Source organism: Micromys minutus (assembly GCF_963924665.1).
Source record: "Micromys minutus genome assembly, chromosome: X".
NCBI lineage: Eukaryota > Metazoa > Chordata > Mammalia > Rodentia > Muridae > Micromys > Micromys minutus.
The window spans coordinates 84,033,079-84,054,670 of record NC_137970.1 but is presented as its reverse complement, the minus strand read 5'-3'; the positions used below and the strand labels follow the sequence as shown (position 1 = coordinate 84,054,670).

Genomic DNA, 21,592 nt, shown 5'->3' with positions numbered 1-21,592 from the left:
GTGATGGATATAGGATACAAAAAAGGCAACTTTTATCTTCCTACTTTCATGTTGGTATTTTTATGAAAAGCACACACATGGTTATTATTCACTCTAAGCTCAAAGGATACATCTTAAACTGTCCTCTTACCTCTTAAATGGGGTAAGGGACAAATCTGTGATTTGTCTGACTCTTACTTTATGAAATAAACTGAGTCACAAAATCATTCAACTGAGTCCTCAGGGACTCTTGGGACAGCCTTACGTTCAGACTTCCTTCTCATGATTGGTTCCATGTTGTATGTCAAATACTGTAAGCTAGTTAGCCGATCAGGTTCCATTTCGGTTGTCATAGCAGTCACTAATTCAATTCTGTGACTCTTCTCCTGCAGCCTAGCAGCGACCATAGAGCTCTGAACTAGGCAGAAGGAAAGGATGATGGAAAGCAATATACCATAAAGGCCCAAATGGCATTTCAGAGAATGATCTCAAGAATCAAGAGCCACAGAGCATACCTGTGAGTCCCAGGACCTGCCAACCGGATGAAAACTGGCCTGTGGAGCCTACATCATAACTTGATTTTTGCTGCTGTGAACCATCTTGTCTCTCCATCCTTGCAGAGAATCCCGAGACCATGAGAAGCAGCCTTACTCTGGTAGGCACCTTCTGGGCCTTCCTGTCTCTAGTTACTGCTGTGGCCAGTTCTACCAGTTACTTCCTTCCTTACTGGCTGTTTGGATCACAGCTTGGAAAGCCAGTATCTTTCAGCACATTCAGGAGATGCAACTACCCTGTGCGGGGAGATGGGCACAATCTGATCATGGTGGAGGAATGTGGGCGCTACGCCAGCTTCACTGCCATACCAAGCCTGGCATGGCAGATGTGCACGGTGGTGACAGGTGCTGGCTGTGCTCTGCTGCTCCTGGTGGCATTGGCTGCTGTCCTAGGATGCTGCATGGAAGAACTCATTTCTAGAATGATGGGACGTTGCATGGGAGCTGCACAGTTTGTAGGAGGTAAGCCTGTCCTGAGGATGGAGTGGGATGTGTAAATTTGGGATGATAGAAGTGGAACTATGGTATTATGGGAAAATACACTCTTAACTCCTTTATGATTTGAGTCTAAGGCTATGAATGTGAATTTTCTTGAAATTTACTGAAAATTCACAGAAAAAATATAACAGTAGATAGAGCTGATATCAATGCCCCTTTTTATCACTTAGAAGGGGTCCACTTAATAATACATTCTAAAATAGATGTTAATGTAGAAGAGAAATGAACAGTGATCAGTAGAGGTCAGGGGTGAGATAAAAGAGACCAGACAATAGACACAAAAATACAGTTGAATAGGAAGAATGCATTCTGGTTCGATAGTACAGTATAGAGACTGTAGTTAATAGTATTTCATTAACTATAAACTTGAATGAGAAGATCTTGAGTTATTCTAGTTATGTGTCAGTTAACAACAAAATAACACCAAACAGAAAATAAATTTCAGTACATAGTTCAGTTTAGTGCCTAGTTACAGTCTATGCAACATAACAGTTCTGAATATAGCAAAATTATTAAAAAATACTATTATCTATTTTGCCTTCCAAGAACAGCATAATACTCTAGCATATTACTACTCCCACATAAAGGTGAAGTCTATGAACTTTTCTCAGAGGATGGTGATCATATAAACATATACACAGATGATAAAATACTAATTATCCCCACTAAAGGAATATACCTCTAATAGTAAGATGCTAATTATTTCCTAAACAGACAATATATGACTACATTTTGGTCTACATCCAAGGCTAGCCCCATCTGGTAACCATTAAGTGAGTTTACCCAGCTTTTTTTGTGGCTCTGATCTACCCTATTGTGTCTTTTGCCTTATTCAGGCTCCCCTTCATTTTAGCACAGTTGTCCTAGGCTTCGGGTAGCAGGAGGGTAGTCTAAGAAAGAGCAAAAGGCAAGGCTGGATAGATTACAAAAAGGCAATGAGATTAGCTTAATTTCAACCAAGAATAAAAAGTAAGTTTAGATAGGAAAATGTATGTAAATATTTGTGCTATTTTGTATGCTGCCATGGGACATTAGAAACACTGCTGGAAAAACTCACTGCTGAAGTTTGTTGATCCAAGTTTTGGAATCCTCATCTACTCCAGTCACATTATTTCTATTAGCATGACAGTGTGGTAAGGAAGGCCAGGAGACTTGGATTCCACTTGTTTTATGACATGGACCTATGCCTGCCTGTGCAAATGATATAAACTTTTCTATGCTTCACTTCAACTGAACACATTCTCTGGAAATATGATTCATATCTGCATTTTCGCCACTCTCTCCAATGACTGACTACATTTAGCTGTTTTTGGAGTAAGAAAGTAATTTCCTCAGCCCATCACTACAATCTTACTCCAAGAAGAGCTAAATGCGGTCCTATATCCTCTTTCCCACAAAGCACATTTGTTACATCTGGGGAAATTTTAGTTATTAAAATTCAGGAAAAGTGCCACTGAGAAGCCCCTGGCTTTCTAGCTCCTACTTTGTTCAGATTCACTGCAAATCTTTCACATATGTGTTATCATTTTATTTGCACATGTACCTTAAGTTTTATACTTCTATTCAGAAAAAAATTTTGGGAGATTTCTACATGGGTAGAAACCAGTTACTAATTTCTCATGGAGAGGTTCATGAGTATTATAAATCAGCCTTTGGCTCACTTTTTACCTATATTTGTGCACAGGCTGAAGTTAACCTACTGTGTCCTTGAACACATTTCTTCAGAAAGTGAAACTTGACTGATAGGGCTATGGTGTTTCCTATCCCCTGGGATAATGAGAACATACAACATTTGGGTTAGTTTCATGTCAGGGTTTCTCTATATAGCCTCGACTCCCTGGAACTGGCTCTGTAAAGCAGTTCCAACTCACGGAGATTTGCCTGCCTCTTTCTCTTGAGTTTTGGGATTAAGCATCACCATGACCTGCTATTTCTAGACTGTATTTATGCTTATTATGTCCCAAGCACTCATCACTTCTATGGAACCACTTTGCTTTGCTTGTATCTCTATGAGCATCCAGATGAAATTTAGGAATCTGCAAGTGGCAGAGAGCTGGACAGTAGTAGCAACAGCCTCTACCAAATTACAGTGTTAGCAATGTCTTCTCTAAGCCTCCTCCCTCTTTGGAGTCCAGCTGAGACTTTTATAATGTTTAAGGTTCTCTGTATAATGCATCTTTGCTGATCTCATCTAAACGATGTAGAAATTTGAAGGAACATTTTGACGCAACATATAAAATGATAATGGAGATTTTGACATTTCCAAGCTGTCTGGAATAAAACTAGCTAGGTAACAGATATTGTTTGAAAGGAAGTCAGAAGTGCCTTGCATTTGGGCATCAAATGACTCTGCTGACCTATATTCCCTAATAGTCTTGTTCGTAGAAATATAGTTTCAATATTTATATCTAGGTATCTTTAAAGTCAAGAATAAAAGGGCATCTTCAGTAGTCTTAGCAAGGGCAAATGTGGTTAGATGAAATTTAAAAAGCGTCTGAACAGCTAAGAGAACAATCAATGCAGTGATCAGAAAGCCTATAGAATAACAGAAAATTCTTTGTCAGCTCTACTTCAGACAAGGAGGTAATATCTAGACTATAAAAAGACCTGAAGAAAAGAAACACACATTCATACACTGAGATAATCGACCAAGCAGTTCTCAAAAGAAGAAACACAAATGGCCAATGAATATTTTAAAGTGGTCAACATCCTTACCCATCAGTTCATGCAAATTAAAATTGATCTGGGAGTCCATCTCTCCCAGTGACAAAGACTATCATAAAAAAATATGAGAAGAAATGTTGATGAGGGTGTGGGAAAAGAAGAACTCCTATTCACTCCTAGCAAGAGCATAGACTGCTGAAACTACTTTGGAAATAGGCTTAGAGTTTTTTTGAAAATCTAGTAAGAAACAACACATGACCTAGCTATACTGGTCTTGAGCATACACCTATGGAACAAGACTTCTACTTCAGAGACAACTGGACATCCTTGTTTGTTGCTGGACTTTCTTCATGAGAGTAAGAAACAAAAATTAGTTTATATTCCTATCAACAAATGATTTTTTAATAAAAATATGGGTACATACACTCAACAAAATTTTATGGAAAAATGAAAATTTCAGAAAAATAAATGGATTTTGAATTTATATTAAGTGAGATGGCCCAAATTCAGAAATACAAATGCTGCAAGTTCTCTCAGGTACAGATTCTAGTAACACACACACACACACACACACACACACACACACACACACACACACACACAGGCATGGATAAGCACACATACATACACACATGGGTGTGGATATAGATCTTGAAATGAGAAAGAAGATCATGAGAAGAGAGGGAGTGGGAAAGAGGTACTGAAAGAGGGAGAGAGGGCAAGTGAACACACATGACCTGTATTTGAAAAGACTATCAGAGGTGGGAGAGTATAAGGCTAGGAGCAGGCAGATGGGAATAGTATACAAAGATCACCATGAATTATATTTGAAGACAATGTAATTAAATGGAATACTTTGGATGCTTGTTTAAGGAAAAAAAGAGTAAGGATATGTTGTCAGGATTATCCTCAGACAGAGGAATAATATTGCAACAGACCACTAGATTTCTGCAGTTTCCCTGTCTGTAATCAGCCAGAAAGCAACCATCCAAACTTTCTTCATGGAGACTGGTGGCTGTTAAGGTTGTGTCACATAGGAAAAAATGGTGAGGAGTGCTTTGGGTCACCAGATATTTTAGGATTCACTTGGCATTTGACCATTGCTGTCTCTTTAGAGCATTTCAGTCAGACAAAGGCTTCAACAGTGGCAGGAAAGCAACCAGTATTTGGAGCTTCATGAATACTAGACAGCCTGACAGACAGATAAATAGGTAGGTAGGTAGATGGATGGATGGTGGATGGATGCATGATGTGTAGATGGATGGATGGATGGATGGATGGATGGATGGATAGATAGATAGCTAGCTAGCTAGCTAGCTAGCTAGATAGATAGATAGATAGCTGTAGGGTTTGATTTGTGCTTCTTGTGCAGCCAGGGGAAATTGATTTTGTTCCCCAAGCCTGACTGCTTCTCGGCAGCTAGTGCATTAACCGAAATACATCAGGGGAGGAGCCAATTTGTTTCAGGTCTGGATTATCCCTGCCAGACCCCAAACCACTGAAGAGATGGAAGATCCATTAAGAAATCCCTCCTCCCCTGCCTGACTTTTGTTCCCTGGTCTGGCAGCTGCCCACAGAGATGAGTGGTGGGAAGTGGGAGAGACAGGAAGAAATAAAGTGCTGCTGGCCTGACTCATACTCAGCAAGGTGACCTGATGAGGCCCTTGGGTCCCATTTGCTCCACCTGCAATTGATCCAGCTGGCCAGGCTAGGGTCCAGAGAGACTTCCACTGGGGCCTCTGTGCCCTGTTCCATCCAGGGAAGGAAACATCTGGCCAGGAGATTATTTCAACACGGGGGATGCTGAGGTTGTCAACCAGCTGTCCCACGGTCCCCAAGAAAACGATCATTATTCCTGTTCTCCTGTGTATATGCATGCAAGATGTCTGTAAATTATCTTTTCTCTTCTGTGAGAACTAAACAAAGAGGGAAAAGGTGAGAAGTAAATGTAAGGACCTTCTTGGCAGGAAAAAAAAAGTGTAAGATGTTGGATCAGGTTACTCGAGGAAAGCCAAGAATCTTTCTAGAACAGAAAATGTATTGGATTCACCTGGAATGCTGAGAAGAACATGAACTTTCCGATTCTCCAGTTTATTTTTCCATTTTGATATATGCAGCAACAGGTGGAAAGCTGTGTGTTAAAAAAATATTCCCAGTGGTTCTGATGTGGAGCCTTTCCAAAACCCAAAAGCAACCCTTTGCCCTGGACATATACTTTTTGTTAAAGAGATAGAATTTAACACATGGAGACAGTCACCAGTGCAAATATATGTGTAAGGTCACAGCATTACATGCTCTGAGCTGAATCACTGTTGGCACTGTATGCAGACAACAGAAATTGCTTGCAGGAATGATACCATCTCTGAAAACCTTTATCTTCCAATACGTGCACACAGTGTTCAGTGGCCCAATCAGGGCAGTGAACACACCCATCATCTCAAACATTTTATCACTTGGTTTGGATTAAAATGTTTCATACCCACCACTTAACTTATTTTGAAACATAACATATACTTATTACATTTATTGTTAACTTATTGTCACACTAGTGTACAATAAGGCATCAGAATCTATTCTCTCCAACTGTAGCTCTAAGAATTTGTTCCATGCCAATGAAAAGAAAACCACTAACCTTTCTTGAACTTATCAATGTCTTCTGATGGTTCACCAGATTTCATGCCATTTATTCTTCCTAATCTGGGAAAGTATTTTAAAAGTTGACTTCTGATTGTAAATAATACTCGAGGAAGTTTGCCTACCAGTCAGTAGTCAAGTAGTAAACTGAACTTTAGTTCTTCCTCCTTGACCTCAATCTCATCCTCATCCTCCGTTTTCTAGATAGGTTCTTAGTATGTATTCCATACTGGGCTGAAACATGCTTTGTAGGACATGGTAGCCTTGAACTCACAGAGGTCCACCTGTGTCTTCCTACGGAGTGCTGGGATTAAATATGTTCACCACCACACCCAGAACAGGCAGAAATGTTATGATTAGAAAGACAGTAAAAGTAGGAGTTAGCAAGAACTCACTGTAGTAGTGCAAGCCAGAACTACAGCTCATATGTGGCAGGTCTAGGATTCAAAACTAGGGTTTTTCTTTTCCTGTTACCAGGTCACCTGCTTTTACAACTATAATTGGTTTTGGGGCTGCTTCATCACTGGATATTTCTACAAAACTGCAAGACAATGTCTTCAATTTGGCAGTTTTATTGGAGTAATGGTCATCATTTTAGCTTTGCAGCTGTTCTGAAGACAAGGTGAGGAAGCAATTAGAGGAGGACTATGGTCAGATATTGGGAGAGGAGCTACAGGGAAAGGCAGTTGTTTAATGATAACAAATCTTAGTTGAGTACTTTAAATACTTGCTACTTGATAGTTGTTAATCTCATTGGCCAATGAACTGTCTGCATAGGATATGGTATTGTTATTCTTTCCATTTTAAAATGGAGGTAACTGAGGAAGAGAGATATTGAGTGGCTTATCAACGGTCTGGTGGACTTTAACTGAGTTTTGGCAGATCCCAGAATATGTTCTCCTAAGCCATGTTATTCTCTCTGTCCAGATCTTATGCATTCAAACTTCCTAAGTTTGATAGAGCTTTTCTTCCTAAAAGGCAGTCACTCCTGAAAAATTAATTCTAGAATAATATAGACTGTAAGGGATGATTTTATTAGAAACTTCTTGCCAATGATTAGTTACATAAACTTGTGAATGAAGACATAATATATAAAGGTCTTCTATGCAAGTTTTTATGGGTTGGAGGGGAGACAGTGAGGAGGAAAATGGTTTGAGTATAGTACTTATATATAAAATTCTCAAAATAAAATAATCCTGAATGAATTAAAATATAAATGCAGTATCTTAAAATAGAAAATATGATACAATTATACCAGATACTCATAATTATCTCCCAACCTGGCTAAGGAAATTCCTTCAGAAGGCTACCTACTTTTAGAGAGTACGTAAAAACGTCAGTTTGTCTCTGTCTGCCTATATTCCTGCCTTTCTTCTTGAATTGCTTGCTTCCTTCCTTTCTGGTCTCTGTCTCTCTGTATCTATTTCTCTGACTCTCTGTCTCTGTCTGTCTATGTCTCTGTCTCTGTCTTTTTCATCTGTTTTCTTTAAGATAGGGCCAAAGTCTATAGCTAAAACCCAAGCTACATAGGCATTCTGATCTTCCTGTCTCAGACTCCCAAGTGCTAGGATTAGCAAGAGCCAGCACACCCAGCTCCTCAGTCTTTAGTAATTATTCCTATTGCAACAATAAAGGACTCAATTTTTCTTTGCACTTTTGTCTCTACCCATGGTGTGTACTCTGAACTATCTCATAGTACACGATTCCACTTTATCTAGGGTGAAAAGGAAAGGTATTGTTCTATTGCCACCAGATAAATTCCAAAGTCTAGAAAGGTCTCTGAGTGGCCAGTTTCATTTCCTGGAAGACTATAAGAGAGATAAGAATGTTTTCTAAGTTTAAGTTTTCCATTGGTGTGGGGGGTGTTGTTAAGCATTAATGAAGTCTTTCTTTAGTTTCCAAAGTTCTTCTCACTGTCCATCAGGAAAGTTCTTCTTTTCATTTTACCCCCCCTCCCCATTTTGCTATATGTTAAGATCCTTCATTTCTCTTACAGCATCACTGGGGACAGGGAAAAGTTGATTGCCATATGCCAGTCAAGCTCAGTTGCTCAATTAATGAACCTCATCAGGCAAATTGGGCCTTTTGGACTTCCTAGGATGTCTATGATGAAGAGTGAGACGTGAAAGAGAAATGAAGTTAGATGTCTGTGGGGTGGCCTTCAGGCCATTGTCCAGCTCCATCCAGGACTCCGGAACTTGTAAACCTGGCCTTTAGTCACCACTGCTCACACATCTGCTTCCGTGTCCATTGCTTCCTGCCAGTGCACACTTTACAAGTGGCCTTGAAATCAGGATATATGAAATCGGGAGCAGACACCTACCTAGAAGAAGTGGCTTGTATTTCTTATATTCTTAAATTTTATTGACAGTAGGGATTTGTTTTATAATCTGATATTCCTGAAATTGTTCTCCTCCAGCCACTTGCTCTACTACCAATTGCTTTGCCAATTCGGATTGGGATCATAACTTGTGGCTTTACCATCACAGAAACTTGATTCTCCCACCTGCTCTTTGTTTGTTTCCCATGTCTGTGCTATCTGCTAATTCTGTTAGCAGTTCTATGTTTTGCTTTTATTTTCTCTTGCCTGTTTGTATTTTATTCATACGTAAAGGACAGGATCTCCCTAAATTGTCAGACTAGTCTCTTGAACCCAGTGTGAACCATAATTCTTCTGGTTTGGTTCCCAAATTACCTAGATTACCATTCATTCCTTTTTTCTTTTATTTTTCCTTTGAAGAATTAGCCTGCAACAGCTTAAGGAAGTTCATTTCCACTCACAATAAGAAGCTGTGGCACTGAGAACTCCCCTCCAAGTGGTAGGTGGGCTATGAGGTCACACTGCATGTTCAGTGTGGAAGCAGAGGATAAATGCTGCTGTTGGTACTTTCTATTCTTTACTTGCTCTAGCACAGGGATGCATAGAATGATGTGATCTATATTCAGGGTCTCTTCCCATCTCAGTTACCCCTCTGGAAACAGCCACACAGATATGCCCAGCGAAGTACCTTATAATTTGACTCTCAATCCCACCAAGTTGACAGTCAAAGTTAATCATTATGGGGACATAGATATCAAAGGAGGGAAAAGGGATTTTTGAATTTTGGTTGAAAATAATGTTTTGAAAAAGAGAGACAATAGTGCCCTGATTACCACATGAAGCCCCCTCAACATGTATGCAGCTGGTAACTCTGCTCAGTAGCTTCACAGGGAGTTTTGCCAAGATAGGTCTCATAGTGACACCCGGTGAGGAAAAAAACAAAGCAAGAGTAAAATTAAACTTAGTTTCCTAAACCATTATGTCTTAGAGTTGTCTGCTCTCTTCTCTCTCTCTCTCTCTCTCTCTCTCTCTCTCTCTCTCTCTCTCTCTCTCTCTCTCTCTCTCTCTCTCTCTCTCTCTCTCTCTCTCAATCCACGACCTATGGTATGACACAGCAATGCTGTTGAATTGAAAGTATGATAGAAATGAAGCTGTTTAGAATAAAACGGTAAGTGTCAGGCCTGAGTTGGGAAGGCAAAATTTAATGTGAAGCAGACCAGCGCAGATCTGTTTCTACCTGTGTGTGTGCTTTTCCTTCCAGGGCTGCTGATAAGCTCAGGCTGTGCATTATATCCTTTAGGATGGAACAGCCCCGAGGTAATGCAGACGTGCGGGAATGTCTCCAATCAATTTCAGTTAGGTAAGGTGGGATGCCAGAATGGCAGTGATGGTTTATGGGCAAACTGGCTTCAAATGTTTACTTCTTGGGGACTCCTCGGTGACTAATGGCACTTGCCTGCATATGTCATGCTGTCAGCTTGTAGGAGGTGCTATGTTCCTCTGAGTTCTTTTGTTTTATTATTTTTTTTAAACTTGTAGGGGTTGGCTTTAAAATTTCCCTTTGTTAATTTTCTCTCTATGTGGTTGATAAATTTTTATCTAGGTTCTTTGGGCCAGTGTAGAGAAACTTACTATATTTGAATTATGTGGCATGCAGAAAAATCTTTGGTGTTTTTTTCTATTGCTTATCCAAGGAGGAATATGAAAGAATGAGACAGAAAAAGAGAGATTCATTCTCAGAGTTTATAGCTTTTCTCGATTTCCTTTGTGTGTAAGACAGAGGACTGCAAAAACAATGTTTATAACAATTAAGGTGCTTATGAGCATTTATTTTCATACAACAAAGCATTTAATTGGGAGACTTCCTTACAGTTTCAGAGATGAGTTCATGACCATCACAGCAGGCAGAGAGCATGGCCGTTGGCAGACACGGTCCTATAGCAGTAACCAAGAGCTTACATGTTAAGACAAAAACTAAGAGGCAGAGAGCAAACTGGAATGGCATGAGCTTTTGGAAGCTTAAAGCCCACGCCCTGTGACATACCTCCTCCATCAAGGTCAGACCTCTTCTAACATAACCACGTTCCTTAATCCTTTTCAAATAGTTCTACCAACTGCAGACCCAGCATTCAAACATGTGAACCTTTTTGGGCAATTCTCATCCAAACCACCATACTGACTGTTAATTTGTTATGGTGGTGGTATTTTATTTTTTTTTTCTTTTTAAAAATTTTTACTGATTTTATTAGATATATTTTATTTACATTTCAAATGTTATCTCTTTCCCAGATTCCCCTTGATATTCCCTATCCCATCCCTCCCCCCTGCTTCCATAAAGGTGTTCACCCACCCACCATACCCTCTTGCCTCCCCGCCCTGATATTCCGCTACACTTGCAAAGTTTATGAGCATTCATAATAAATATCTCATGGATTATATTACAACCAGTAAGGGCTGCAGAGAAGAAATGGGTAACGGACTGCCTTCTGGAGAAGGTGGTCATTGACTTGCTTAAAGATTTTCGTTAATAGAACCTCATGGTTTAAATCAAGTCCATATGTGTGTTGCTGTGCTATTTTCAATAGAAAAGGAACAAAGTCAGGCTAATATGCATTAACATAAACAAAATAATGAAAATGGAGCAGAAAATGATTATATAAACCAAAATGAAAAAATAAAATGAGAAGCTATGATATGGAAATGCAATGTAGTTTTTCAGCCACAAACATAGAACAAAATTTTGACATTTTGAAGAAAATGAAAGGAACTGTTATGCTAAGTGAAATAAACCAGACTTGCAAAGGCACATATCATATATTTCTCCCTTATGTTGAAGCTAAATTTGAATTTAAGTGTAGCTATGTCTGTGTGAATAGGATATAAAACTAAGAAGAGGACCTTGGGAGTGGCAGAGGTCTAAAGGGAATGATAAAAGAACAAGAAGAGATAATGCAAGGTTTGTAATGTGAGAACAGGAAACAGAATGACTGTCAGGGAGGAAGAGGACAAATGAGATGGAGAGGAGGAAGATAGTGGATGAGGAGACTAAGTACACAATATACGGATACACATACATTAGAAAATGTAACAATGAAACCTACTGTTTTATATAGTAAATAGGTAATAAAAAGAAAAAAAAACACGTCAAATGCAATTGATTTTTTACAAGCATTGCCCTAATTCCATCTCACTATGTCTCCAGTAGAGATAAATCGTGCCTGTAATTTACATGTTTTAAAGGTTATGTACACTCAAAATGATGTATTATGAACATTATATTCATTATCATATTTTATTCTCTTTTATATAGTAACATTATTATGAGAAAAAGAAAATGTTCCTACCTTTCAAATAAAGAACTGGATTTTAGTTTTAATGAAGCATCAACTCACTTTACAGTGCTTAACAAATTCAGCATATTTTTACACAGACTATTTGAACAAAAAGATTTAACTATTACTTGGTTTAGGATGGTGCATATCATCATTCTCATTTATATTAAATATTATGACTTAGGAGATGATTCATATATGCATATGCATATATGTATATATATATATGTGTATATGTGTATATGTGTATATGTGTATATATGTATATATGTATATATGTATATATGTATATGTGTATATGTGTATGTGTGTATATATGTATATATGTATATATCCCAGTACTCATGAGGCAGAGGCAGGTGAATCTCTGTGTTTAAGGCAAGCCTGGTCTTCAGAGTGAGTTTCTAGATAGCCAGGGCTACAAAGGGAAAACCTGTTTCAGTGAATAAAAATACCTATGTGGTGTTTACTATCTCATATAACTACCCATTATATCATGAAATCAATCTTCTAGGAATGGATTATTAACTTTTGTCTTAGTCTATTTTGTGTTTCTATAACAGATTACCGATTCCTGGATAATATATAAAGAAAAAATGTTTAACTTGCTATAACATCAATGTCTGAATATATCAACATATGGTGAAGCAGAAACGAAATTGGGTTTGTACAGAAAGTTGATGTATATATGCAAGGGCATAAGAGAGCCATGATTTTTCTTTTCTGACAGCTTGTTCTTTCTTGGGAACTAGTGTGGTCTCAGGAGATCTGACATAGTCCTCTGAAACAGCATCCATCCATTTATGTTGGTGGAGCTCTCATTACCCACCAAGCCTCATCTTTTAAAGATCCTACTATCTTGACACTGAGCCTGAAGACCACATTTCTTTATTTAAGAGAGAAAATACTTTTGTTCATTAATTTATAAACACTTTTTGCAAGTTTTTATGAAACGTAGATACAGCTTTTAATAATGCTGTCTTCTAGAGCATCAGAATCTTATAATAACTCACCATATTTAAGATGCTCTGTAGATTCTATAGGACTCCAGAGTTGTAAAACAACTTACAAAAATACTTCTCAGACATATACATGTACAACTAAAAAGCCAGAAGCCTGCTCACTCAGCTCCAACAAAACTCAATTATACTAAGCCTTTTTTAAATTTTTTATCAGATATATTTTATTTACATTTCAAATATAATCCCCTTTCCTGGATTCTCCTCCATATCCCCTATCCCATCACCCCTCCCCCTGCTTCTATTAAGGTATTCACCTACCCACCCACCCCCTCCTGCCTCCTCTCCCTGACAATACCCTACACTGCAGCATCAGGCCTTGGCAGGACCAAGGAAGGGATTCTCCTCTCATTGATGCCCAACAAGTCCATTCTCTGCTACATATGCAGCTGGAGCCATGGGTTCATCCATGTGTACTCACTGGATAGTGGTTTAATCTCTGGGAGCTCCCATTGGTTGGTATTCTTCTTATCTGGTTGCAAACCCCTTCAACTCCTTCAATTCTCCCTCTAACTCCTCCATTAAGAACCCTGTTCTTAGTTCTATGGTTGGCTGCAAGCATCCAAATCAGTATTTGTCATGTTCTGGCAGAGCCTCTCAAGAGACAGCTACATCAGGCTCCTGTCAGCATACACTTCTGGGCATGAGCAACATTGTTTGGGTTTGGTGGCTGAATACGGGCTGGATTCCAGGTGGGCAGTCTCTGGATGGCTTAAGACCACATTTCTAGCACATAATTTTCTTGGGGGACAAACCATATCCACAACAGTCTTATTGATTGCAAGGGTCTTGTACAAGCTTTCAGAACCACTGTGAATTCTTTGTATTCATTTTCTGCCTCTAGATTTTACAGTTTTCCCACCTACCCCTTTCTACAATGATCCCTAAATGTTTAGAGAATGGGCTGTAGCTGAGCATGCTGAATGCTCTTATTCTTTGTGGGAGAGGAGGTGGATATGAATTGCTACCCAGGACCAAGGAGCTATTGACAATTAATAGTTGATGAGGGATGTAGAGTCATTTTTCTTTAAGGTTGTTGCTACTGGTAGGTAGATTATGTTCCTGTGAAAATCTACACATCCATGAATATATGGAAATACTAAATTGCACTCCACAGGCAAGAAAAATTTATATAAGATTGGGTAAGTAGGGAAGGTGTTATGGATCTGGAGAGGGTTGGAGGTGGTGAATATTATAAAAACTCATTGCAGAAAAATTTCAAAGAACTCATAGAAATATATTATCCTACCTTAATAGTGTAAAACACTTTATTTTCTTTAAAAAAATCTTTAGACTCTTTTTAAAAAGATCTATTTATTTATTTTACATGTGTGAGTTCACTGTTGCTCTCTTCAGACACACCAGAAGAGGGTTCCAGATTCTGTTACAGATGGTTGTGAGCCACCATGTAGTTGCTGGGAATTAAACTCAGGACCTCTGGAAGAGTAGTTAGTGCTCTTAACCACTTAGCCATCTCTCCAGCCTGTAAAATACTTTTATTGTGATGTTTTGTGTGTGTGTGTGTGTGTGTGTGTGTGTGTGTGTGTGTGTGTGTTTGTGTGTTTGTATGTGTGGCATAGGAGGACTTTGGATCCTAGGATCCCTTGAAAGTAGAGCTGTTGGAAATTGTTAGGTAATATTATGGTGCTGGGACTAAGTTCCAAGTCCCCTTGAAGAACAGCCAATGCTCTTAACTGCTGAGCCATCTCTCCAGTTCATGTAGTGTACTTTAGAAGCTTCATTTTACTGAAAGGGAAAACAAGGTTAAGAGAGACTGACTTACTTGCTTAAAGTTCTTTATTTAGTGGAGGGACAGAGCCGTGGTTCTAATCCTATGAGAACCATTCAGTTGGTGTTTCTGCAATGAGTGAAATGATTTCTGCCTCGCTAAATACCTCATTTTCTTGAACAATGCAAATCTGGTTGGTGGGATGCAGTGTTGAATTATTCATTTTAATTTTATTAAATAAATGCTTAATTTTCTTAATATAATATATCTTTATTAATTTAAAGGTGAAGGCACCAATTTAAATGTGACAGGTAGCTGTTGGAAGGCATAACTTGGGCATCTGTCATCTTAACTGCTGTGTTCCTCTGCAGAAAAGGGTGCTAAGCAGACTCAGAATGAGAAGAAATTAGGAAGAAAACAAGAGAGAGAGAGAGAGAGAGAGAGAGAGAGAGAGAGAGAGAGAGAGAGAGAGAGAGAGAGAGAGAGAGAGAGAGAGAGAATATACATATGTATGTTGTCCTGAAGCTGTTTGTATTTTAATGTTAATTCTACTTTCCCAAGAAGGGTTGCCTAGTCACATGACTCCAACTGAACCTTCCTATTTTAATTAGTGAAATAAAGGAAAGCTAGTGACAGGGTGGGGTGAGGGAAGTAGAGAGGGCTGAGAGCTCTGAGGAGGTCAGAGGACAGGGTTAGAGGTCATGGCAACATGGAGCTTCCCAAGGACCAGTTGGACACAAGTGGGATTTATTGGTGTTAAAAAGCTATGAACATTAAGAATTTTACAGGTCTAATATCTCATATAGAAGGGAAGTTTGTATCTCTGTCTATTTGATGCAATCTTGTTGTGTAGAGGATTTGTGGATTGAGAGTTGAATATATAAACCTGTATGAAAAGCTATTGGGCTGTAGAGTTGTGTTTGTGGGGTTTTGAGGTAGAGAAACACCCAGTGACAGAGGCAGAGAGTAGGTGGTAGAAAACCAGTAGGGAAGGGAGTTGCATGGATGAGTTGAGCCGCAGTGGTGGCTCAGACAGGGCGCCAGAGGAGCGTGTGGCTCTAAACTAAAATCGGGCCTGAGGAGTGAGACCTCAGGGCCAACAGAGCAATAAATGATTTTTATTTATATATATATATATATATATATATATATATATATATATATATATATATATATATATATATATATAAAAATAAAGAGAGAGGGAGATACTACTAAATGAAATATATATATATATATAAGACTTCTTAAATTTTATACTCCTAAAAATTATTGGAAAAAAATTTAAACAACCCCAGGAATTTAGAAATAAAATAAAAATGTAAAAATATAAGTCAAAATCTGATAAGAAATAAGGATCAGTTTATTACAAAAACTTCGATGTATGATTTTACCATGTATTACAGAAGAAAGCAAATTTTTATACTAATGAAAGGATTGCTTGTTTTAACATAAAATTAACTATTGGCTAAATATTGATTATGAAAGGATTTATAGCATCTTCTGTATTTTTCATTTGATTGATATTTTGCTTTCATAATTAATTATTGGTATAAATATGAAGCACAAACCTATTATGGCCATTTCAAAAACTGTTGCAAATTCTGTTATAATCTCAAGCCAAAATTCCCTGACTTTTTATGAAACTCAATTCAGCAACTTAAGCAGCAGTTTTTATTTTTATGGTTTTTTTTTGCTATATTATTTATTTATTTAGCCCAGTTTTTTTTCTACAGTATATTCTGACCACGGTTTCCTTTCCTGTATCTCCTTCCAGCTTCTCCCAGTCACCCTATCCATTCAACTTCATGCCTTCTGTCTCTCTTTCTTTAAACAACAACAAAACCAATAAAAAAATTACAAACCAGAATAAAACAGAACAGACAGAAAGAAAAAAACCCTCAGGAAATAACATACCTAGACACATGCATGCACATAAAACTCATAAAAACACAAAATTGAAAACTCCAATAGATAAAGAAAAGATGGTTAAGGTAAAAAAAATGTACCAAAAACAAAGCATTATGAGAAAAAGAAATTTTCAAAAACACCACTGAGTTCGTTTTGTGCTGGCCATCTACTACTGACTTTGGGGCCTGGACTGAAGGGTGATTTGTATACCCAGTGAGGCTTCACTGACAAAAACTACTTAGTCATTTATGAGCAGTTATCAGTTGAAGATCAATTCTGTGGTAGGGATGGGACCTCAAGTTCAGTTCATTCCCCTCTCAGCGCTGGGACTCCATCTGCTTGGGCTTGTGCAGTCTCCATGCAGAAATGCAGCAGTTTTTAAAATCCAACTTTACTAACATGATACAATGCAAAGATATACTATTCCAGTGCTTCCATACTAAAGAATGACAGTGGGAGAATACTAAAAGATTCAGCTTTCCTTAATTAAATAACCATTTCTGCAAGATCAGCCAACTTTGCACGTAGAGTAAAATTCCTGTAATTTATAACATATGACAGTACTGAACCTAAGCCCATCTTTCAGGCTGTGTTTATTGCCATCACATGGTGTGAGGTGAGAGAATGCGCAGTACTAGATGCAACGTTTTGTAGATTCAGAATCACAACTGCACTGAAGTTGCACAATGTAGCTTGGGCAATGAGTTGCCAGAAACACCTCCGATTCATTAGGTTTGATTTTGAGTTAACTTGTGTTCTTTGGGCATTCAGAAACCATTTACTCTTGCTAAGTTTTTCATTGCCCTCCTATATTTTGTTACATGACCCCATAAGGATTATGACCACCAGATTTAGAATTTGTGGCCCATATAGCATGAAGAACACAGGTTAGCAGTGCATGGCTCGTCTTCAGATATGAGCCCTGCCACTTACTAGTTGTACAAAACTGGGCACGCTCCTTCATCTCTCAGTATTTTACCAGTGGGGACTGGTAATCATATTGATTCTTATAGGGGCAATAGAGAAGAGTAATCTTTAGATACAAAGCATAATGCTGCATTATGTAACTTTCTATTGGTAGACACTCAGCCCAGTTGTCTGAGTCTCTTTGGAGGGGATGCCCAGGACTTTCAGAATGGAGACAAGAAAGGAAGGACCCATTCATCTTGGCAAAGGCTAGTAATAGAGGCTAACCAAAGGTCATGTGTATGTTTCTTGGATTTCCTTTCTCTGGGGGGTTCATTTCCATTGCTCTCCCAACACTTCCGTCCTTTCTTGCCAGTTCAAAGTCTTTTTTGGTGACTTGGGGGTTTGACCTTTGAGGGTTCAGTTTCCAGGAATTCCCAGTTACCTTTTCTTTCTTTCAGTTTAAAAAAAATAATTTATTTATCTTTTACTTATTCACTTTATATCCTGCTCACTGCTCTCTTCATAGTCATCCCTCCCACAATCCTTCCCCCACCCCACCCCTACTTCTCCTCTGAGAGGGTAGAGGCCCCCTGGGTTTCCCCCCACCCTGGCACTTCAAGTTTCTGTGGTAATAGGTCCTTCCTCTCCCACTGTGGTTAGACAAGGCATTCTAGCTAGAAACCATATCCCACATACAAACAAGTAACAGCTTTTGTGTGGACAGTCAATTTAGCAAACATCTTTATGTCCACAGTGGGGCAGTAGAGTGCAGCCTGGCCAGGGTAAGTGCTTACTCTGCTTTCAATCTTTCCAAGCTTGCTTGGGCACATCACTTCCCCACTCTGAGACCTGGCTTCTCCGTTTTCATGGAGACAGCACTGAAATAGATAGGCAAATAGACTTTCAAGTGTTTTTTTTTAACACACAACTGTAGCAGGAGTTGTGTTAATTTATCTAGTAATTAGATTATTACATATATATCAAAATATCATGTTTTATACATTAAAATATACAGTAAAAAAGAAATGTCCTTAGGACAGTCATTTTATAACCAAGAATAGTTTAAGGATCACTTCTGGTAGCTGTCTGGAGAAAAATGAATCTAGCTACAGGCATTGCTCAGAGCCACTATCCTTTGGGGTAGCACTAGCTGGAATGTAGACAGTCAGGCCTAGGAAATTATGGGCTCAGACATTGCTCAAAATCACATAGTTGACTCCACAAACAACAGGGATGTGTTCCTACACAGGAGAAGTTGAGCCAAGTTGGAGGGAACAGGAGAGAATCAATGGGTCATAGAATAACTTTATTCAACTGCATATGTCTAATTGCCTAACACACTTTTACATTGTGCAATAGCTGTGTCCCTATCTCATTGCCTGGCCATAGATGACCCAGTTCTCTTCTTTAAACCTATTCACCCATAGGCAATATGAGATATAAATTACCTTCAGAAACAATTCTGGTCCCTTTTAGAGAAGTACACTGGAAAGTTTTGAAACAATATAACCTTGTGTGTGAGGGGTAGAAACTAGAAATCTAATCTGTTAGGTCTCCTCACTGATCAGCTTCTAGATTCAAAATAGTGAGACCTCTAACATAACAACACTACACATTTCAGAGAACATGAAGCTATTTTTGTTTTGACTAGGAGAAATAACGACGGTGCTTTTATGAACACTTATTTTTCCTGAAATAGTCCACTAGAGAAAGGGTGTTCATTGCTTGTTACAGCTCCAGTTCTGGGACTCCAGAGGCTCTTAAAAAGGCCACAAGGGCAAGTCCACTGCATGGCCTTATTTCCTGCTGCCTTGCTGAGGGCCTCTCAGGAATGAACAGAAATAGAGATCTTGGAGCTGGTTGTCTATCCACCACACAACCACACGATGGCAGTAAAGCAAGGCAAATTCTGGCTTGGCGCTTCTGATCTTTATAGACTGTGAATCACAATTTCTTTTCTTCCATTTCCTCCCCTGGACTTGCTTCTGTAAGTGTCAGTGAGAATTTCTGCTTCCTTTCACCTATATTGTGTGTTATTCCTTTCCCTTTTCCTATAAAATGGTGCTGCATCTTAAGCTTTTGTTTAAAGCAGAATCTCGGAATTTGTTTTTAAGAGCAGATGCTAACAACATAGCATCCAAGTCACAGGGCTTGGTCAGTGAAGATGGAGTGAGACAGTGTACAAAATATGTTCAGCTCAGGGACCACACCCTGTAAATGTGAAAGGCAACCGCTATTACTATCACTGTTGTTGGTATAGGTCAGACTAACCCGGAGGCTTGATAATAAAGCGAAACTGGTTGCAAAGGAGCAAAGCAAGCAATGCCACAGTCCTAGGAACAATTCCCTGATGAGGTTGAGGTTACAGGGAAGATATCATATGTCAGGGATATGTCGTATGGTTTCCTGCAAACAGTAGTCACTAAACCGCATCTAAGTGAATTGTAAGAAATGGGGGGAGTGATAAAAATGTATCTCTCAAGGAAAAACCCCTAGTATGAAACCAAGCACAGGTAAATTCTAAAGAAACTCTAGCTTTCTTTCCACCATTGTCTTTAATGGGCTAATGGTATCTTAACTTCAGGTCCTGTTGGGCTGGATGTAAGAATCCACTGGACTCTTCATCAGAGACATGGATGTGAGGGATCTATAGGGAATCCTAGAAATCTGCACCTTTAAAATTCTTTCAGGTATTTGTAGGTACTGGGACTGGGAGAGAGGGGATCTGAAAAGTACCCATTAAACGTATCATCATATTCACCCCCTTAGCTGTTTGTACTGTAAAGTGAACACCCACGTTTATTTTTCCAGCAAGAAAGAGATGCTCAAAAATGCTAAGTGACTTGCCCCTGGGGATCCAGTTTGGAAGGGGCAGGGCATGCCTTCAGATGCGGTTCCCTGTAACTGTCAGGTCAGGCTCTGCTCTATCTATGACATCAACACTCCAGGTCCAAAGGTGAATAATCTCAGCCACTATGTTTGCCTTTTGACGAAGTGGGGGAACTTTGAGAGACACTTCATCTCCCAGTTAACTCCTTCTTGTAGAATAATATTCCTGCTTATAGCTACAAACTGAGGAAACTGGATTAACTGGGAGAGGAAGTAGAAAAGGAATGTTGTAAGTTGTGAAGCACTATGCTAATATTAGATGGTATGATTTGGGGGATTTATTATTACTGAGGTATTTGGGACTTATTATAAGCCTCTGTGGCAGTCAGGCACTGAGGTCTGAATAGACAAAACAAACGCTCAAAGCTGGTATCCCCAGTACAAGTCTCAGTCAATTGTTTGACTAAGTTATAGGGTAGGTTAAGTTTTTGAAACTGGGCCTTTAACATTTATTTTTTTAGTATTTAAGAATATATCAAAATATCAATAATACTCACTTATCCTATCTTGAATGTTTATTATAAAGTATGGAATATGTCAGTATAAAATGCAGAGTTCAAAGAGACTGTAGTTTGTTTGAGGAGACAAACTGTCCAGCTATATAATGAGTAACTGATAATGATGTTAATCTAAATATATGACATCAGCAGCTGTACATGTGACAGTGCTTAGGCACATAAGGAGAACTCTAGACTCTTATCTTTCTCTTAATTTACACTCTACTTTGGGTTACTAGAGTCATCTCTTGCTGCCCTCTCTTCCATCGCGTTATTCCTCTTCCACTTTTTCTTCTGTCTTTAGATTGCTAGAGGTCCTACATACAGGTTCCTTGTTATCTCTCACTCTTAGGTTAAAGTGATATTTATGAAATGCAAATCTGATGCTGTTCTGCCTTACCAAGCGTAAGTCCCCATTACTTTCAGGATGGAGTCCACACTCCACAACAAGGCCTGCAGGGACCACAGCCAGGATTTACATTCACTTTTTCTTCTCTTGCTCAGTTACACTGAAAATTCCAGTTCCTTCCGACTGCCTCAATTTCGCAGCTGTTACTGTATTTCACAAGACTGCCTCTCCTCACTTCCTTGCCAGGATAACTTCTGATTTTTCTTCAAAATATCCTTGTCCCCTTTACACTGAATTTGATCCCCATC

The 21,592-nt window shown here is 38.8% G+C and overlaps 1 protein-coding gene across 1 annotated transcript in view; it reads left to right on the top strand.

Annotated features, from left to right (window-relative positions):
• Positions 1 to 613: 613 nt before the first annotated feature.
• The window catches only part of LHFPL1 (LHFPL tetraspan subfamily member 1), a gene marked incomplete at both ends in the record, with an annotated part of 31,656 nt that continues 10,677 nt past the window's right edge, over positions 614 to 21,592 (top strand). The window contains 2 exons of the mRNA XM_080910402.1: positions 614 to 995; positions 9,911 to 10,009. Of these exons, the coding sequence (XP_080766528.1) occupies positions 614 to 995; positions 9,911 to 10,009 (481 nt within the window). The remainder of the gene's footprint in view (positions 996 to 9,910; positions 10,010 to 21,592) is intronic.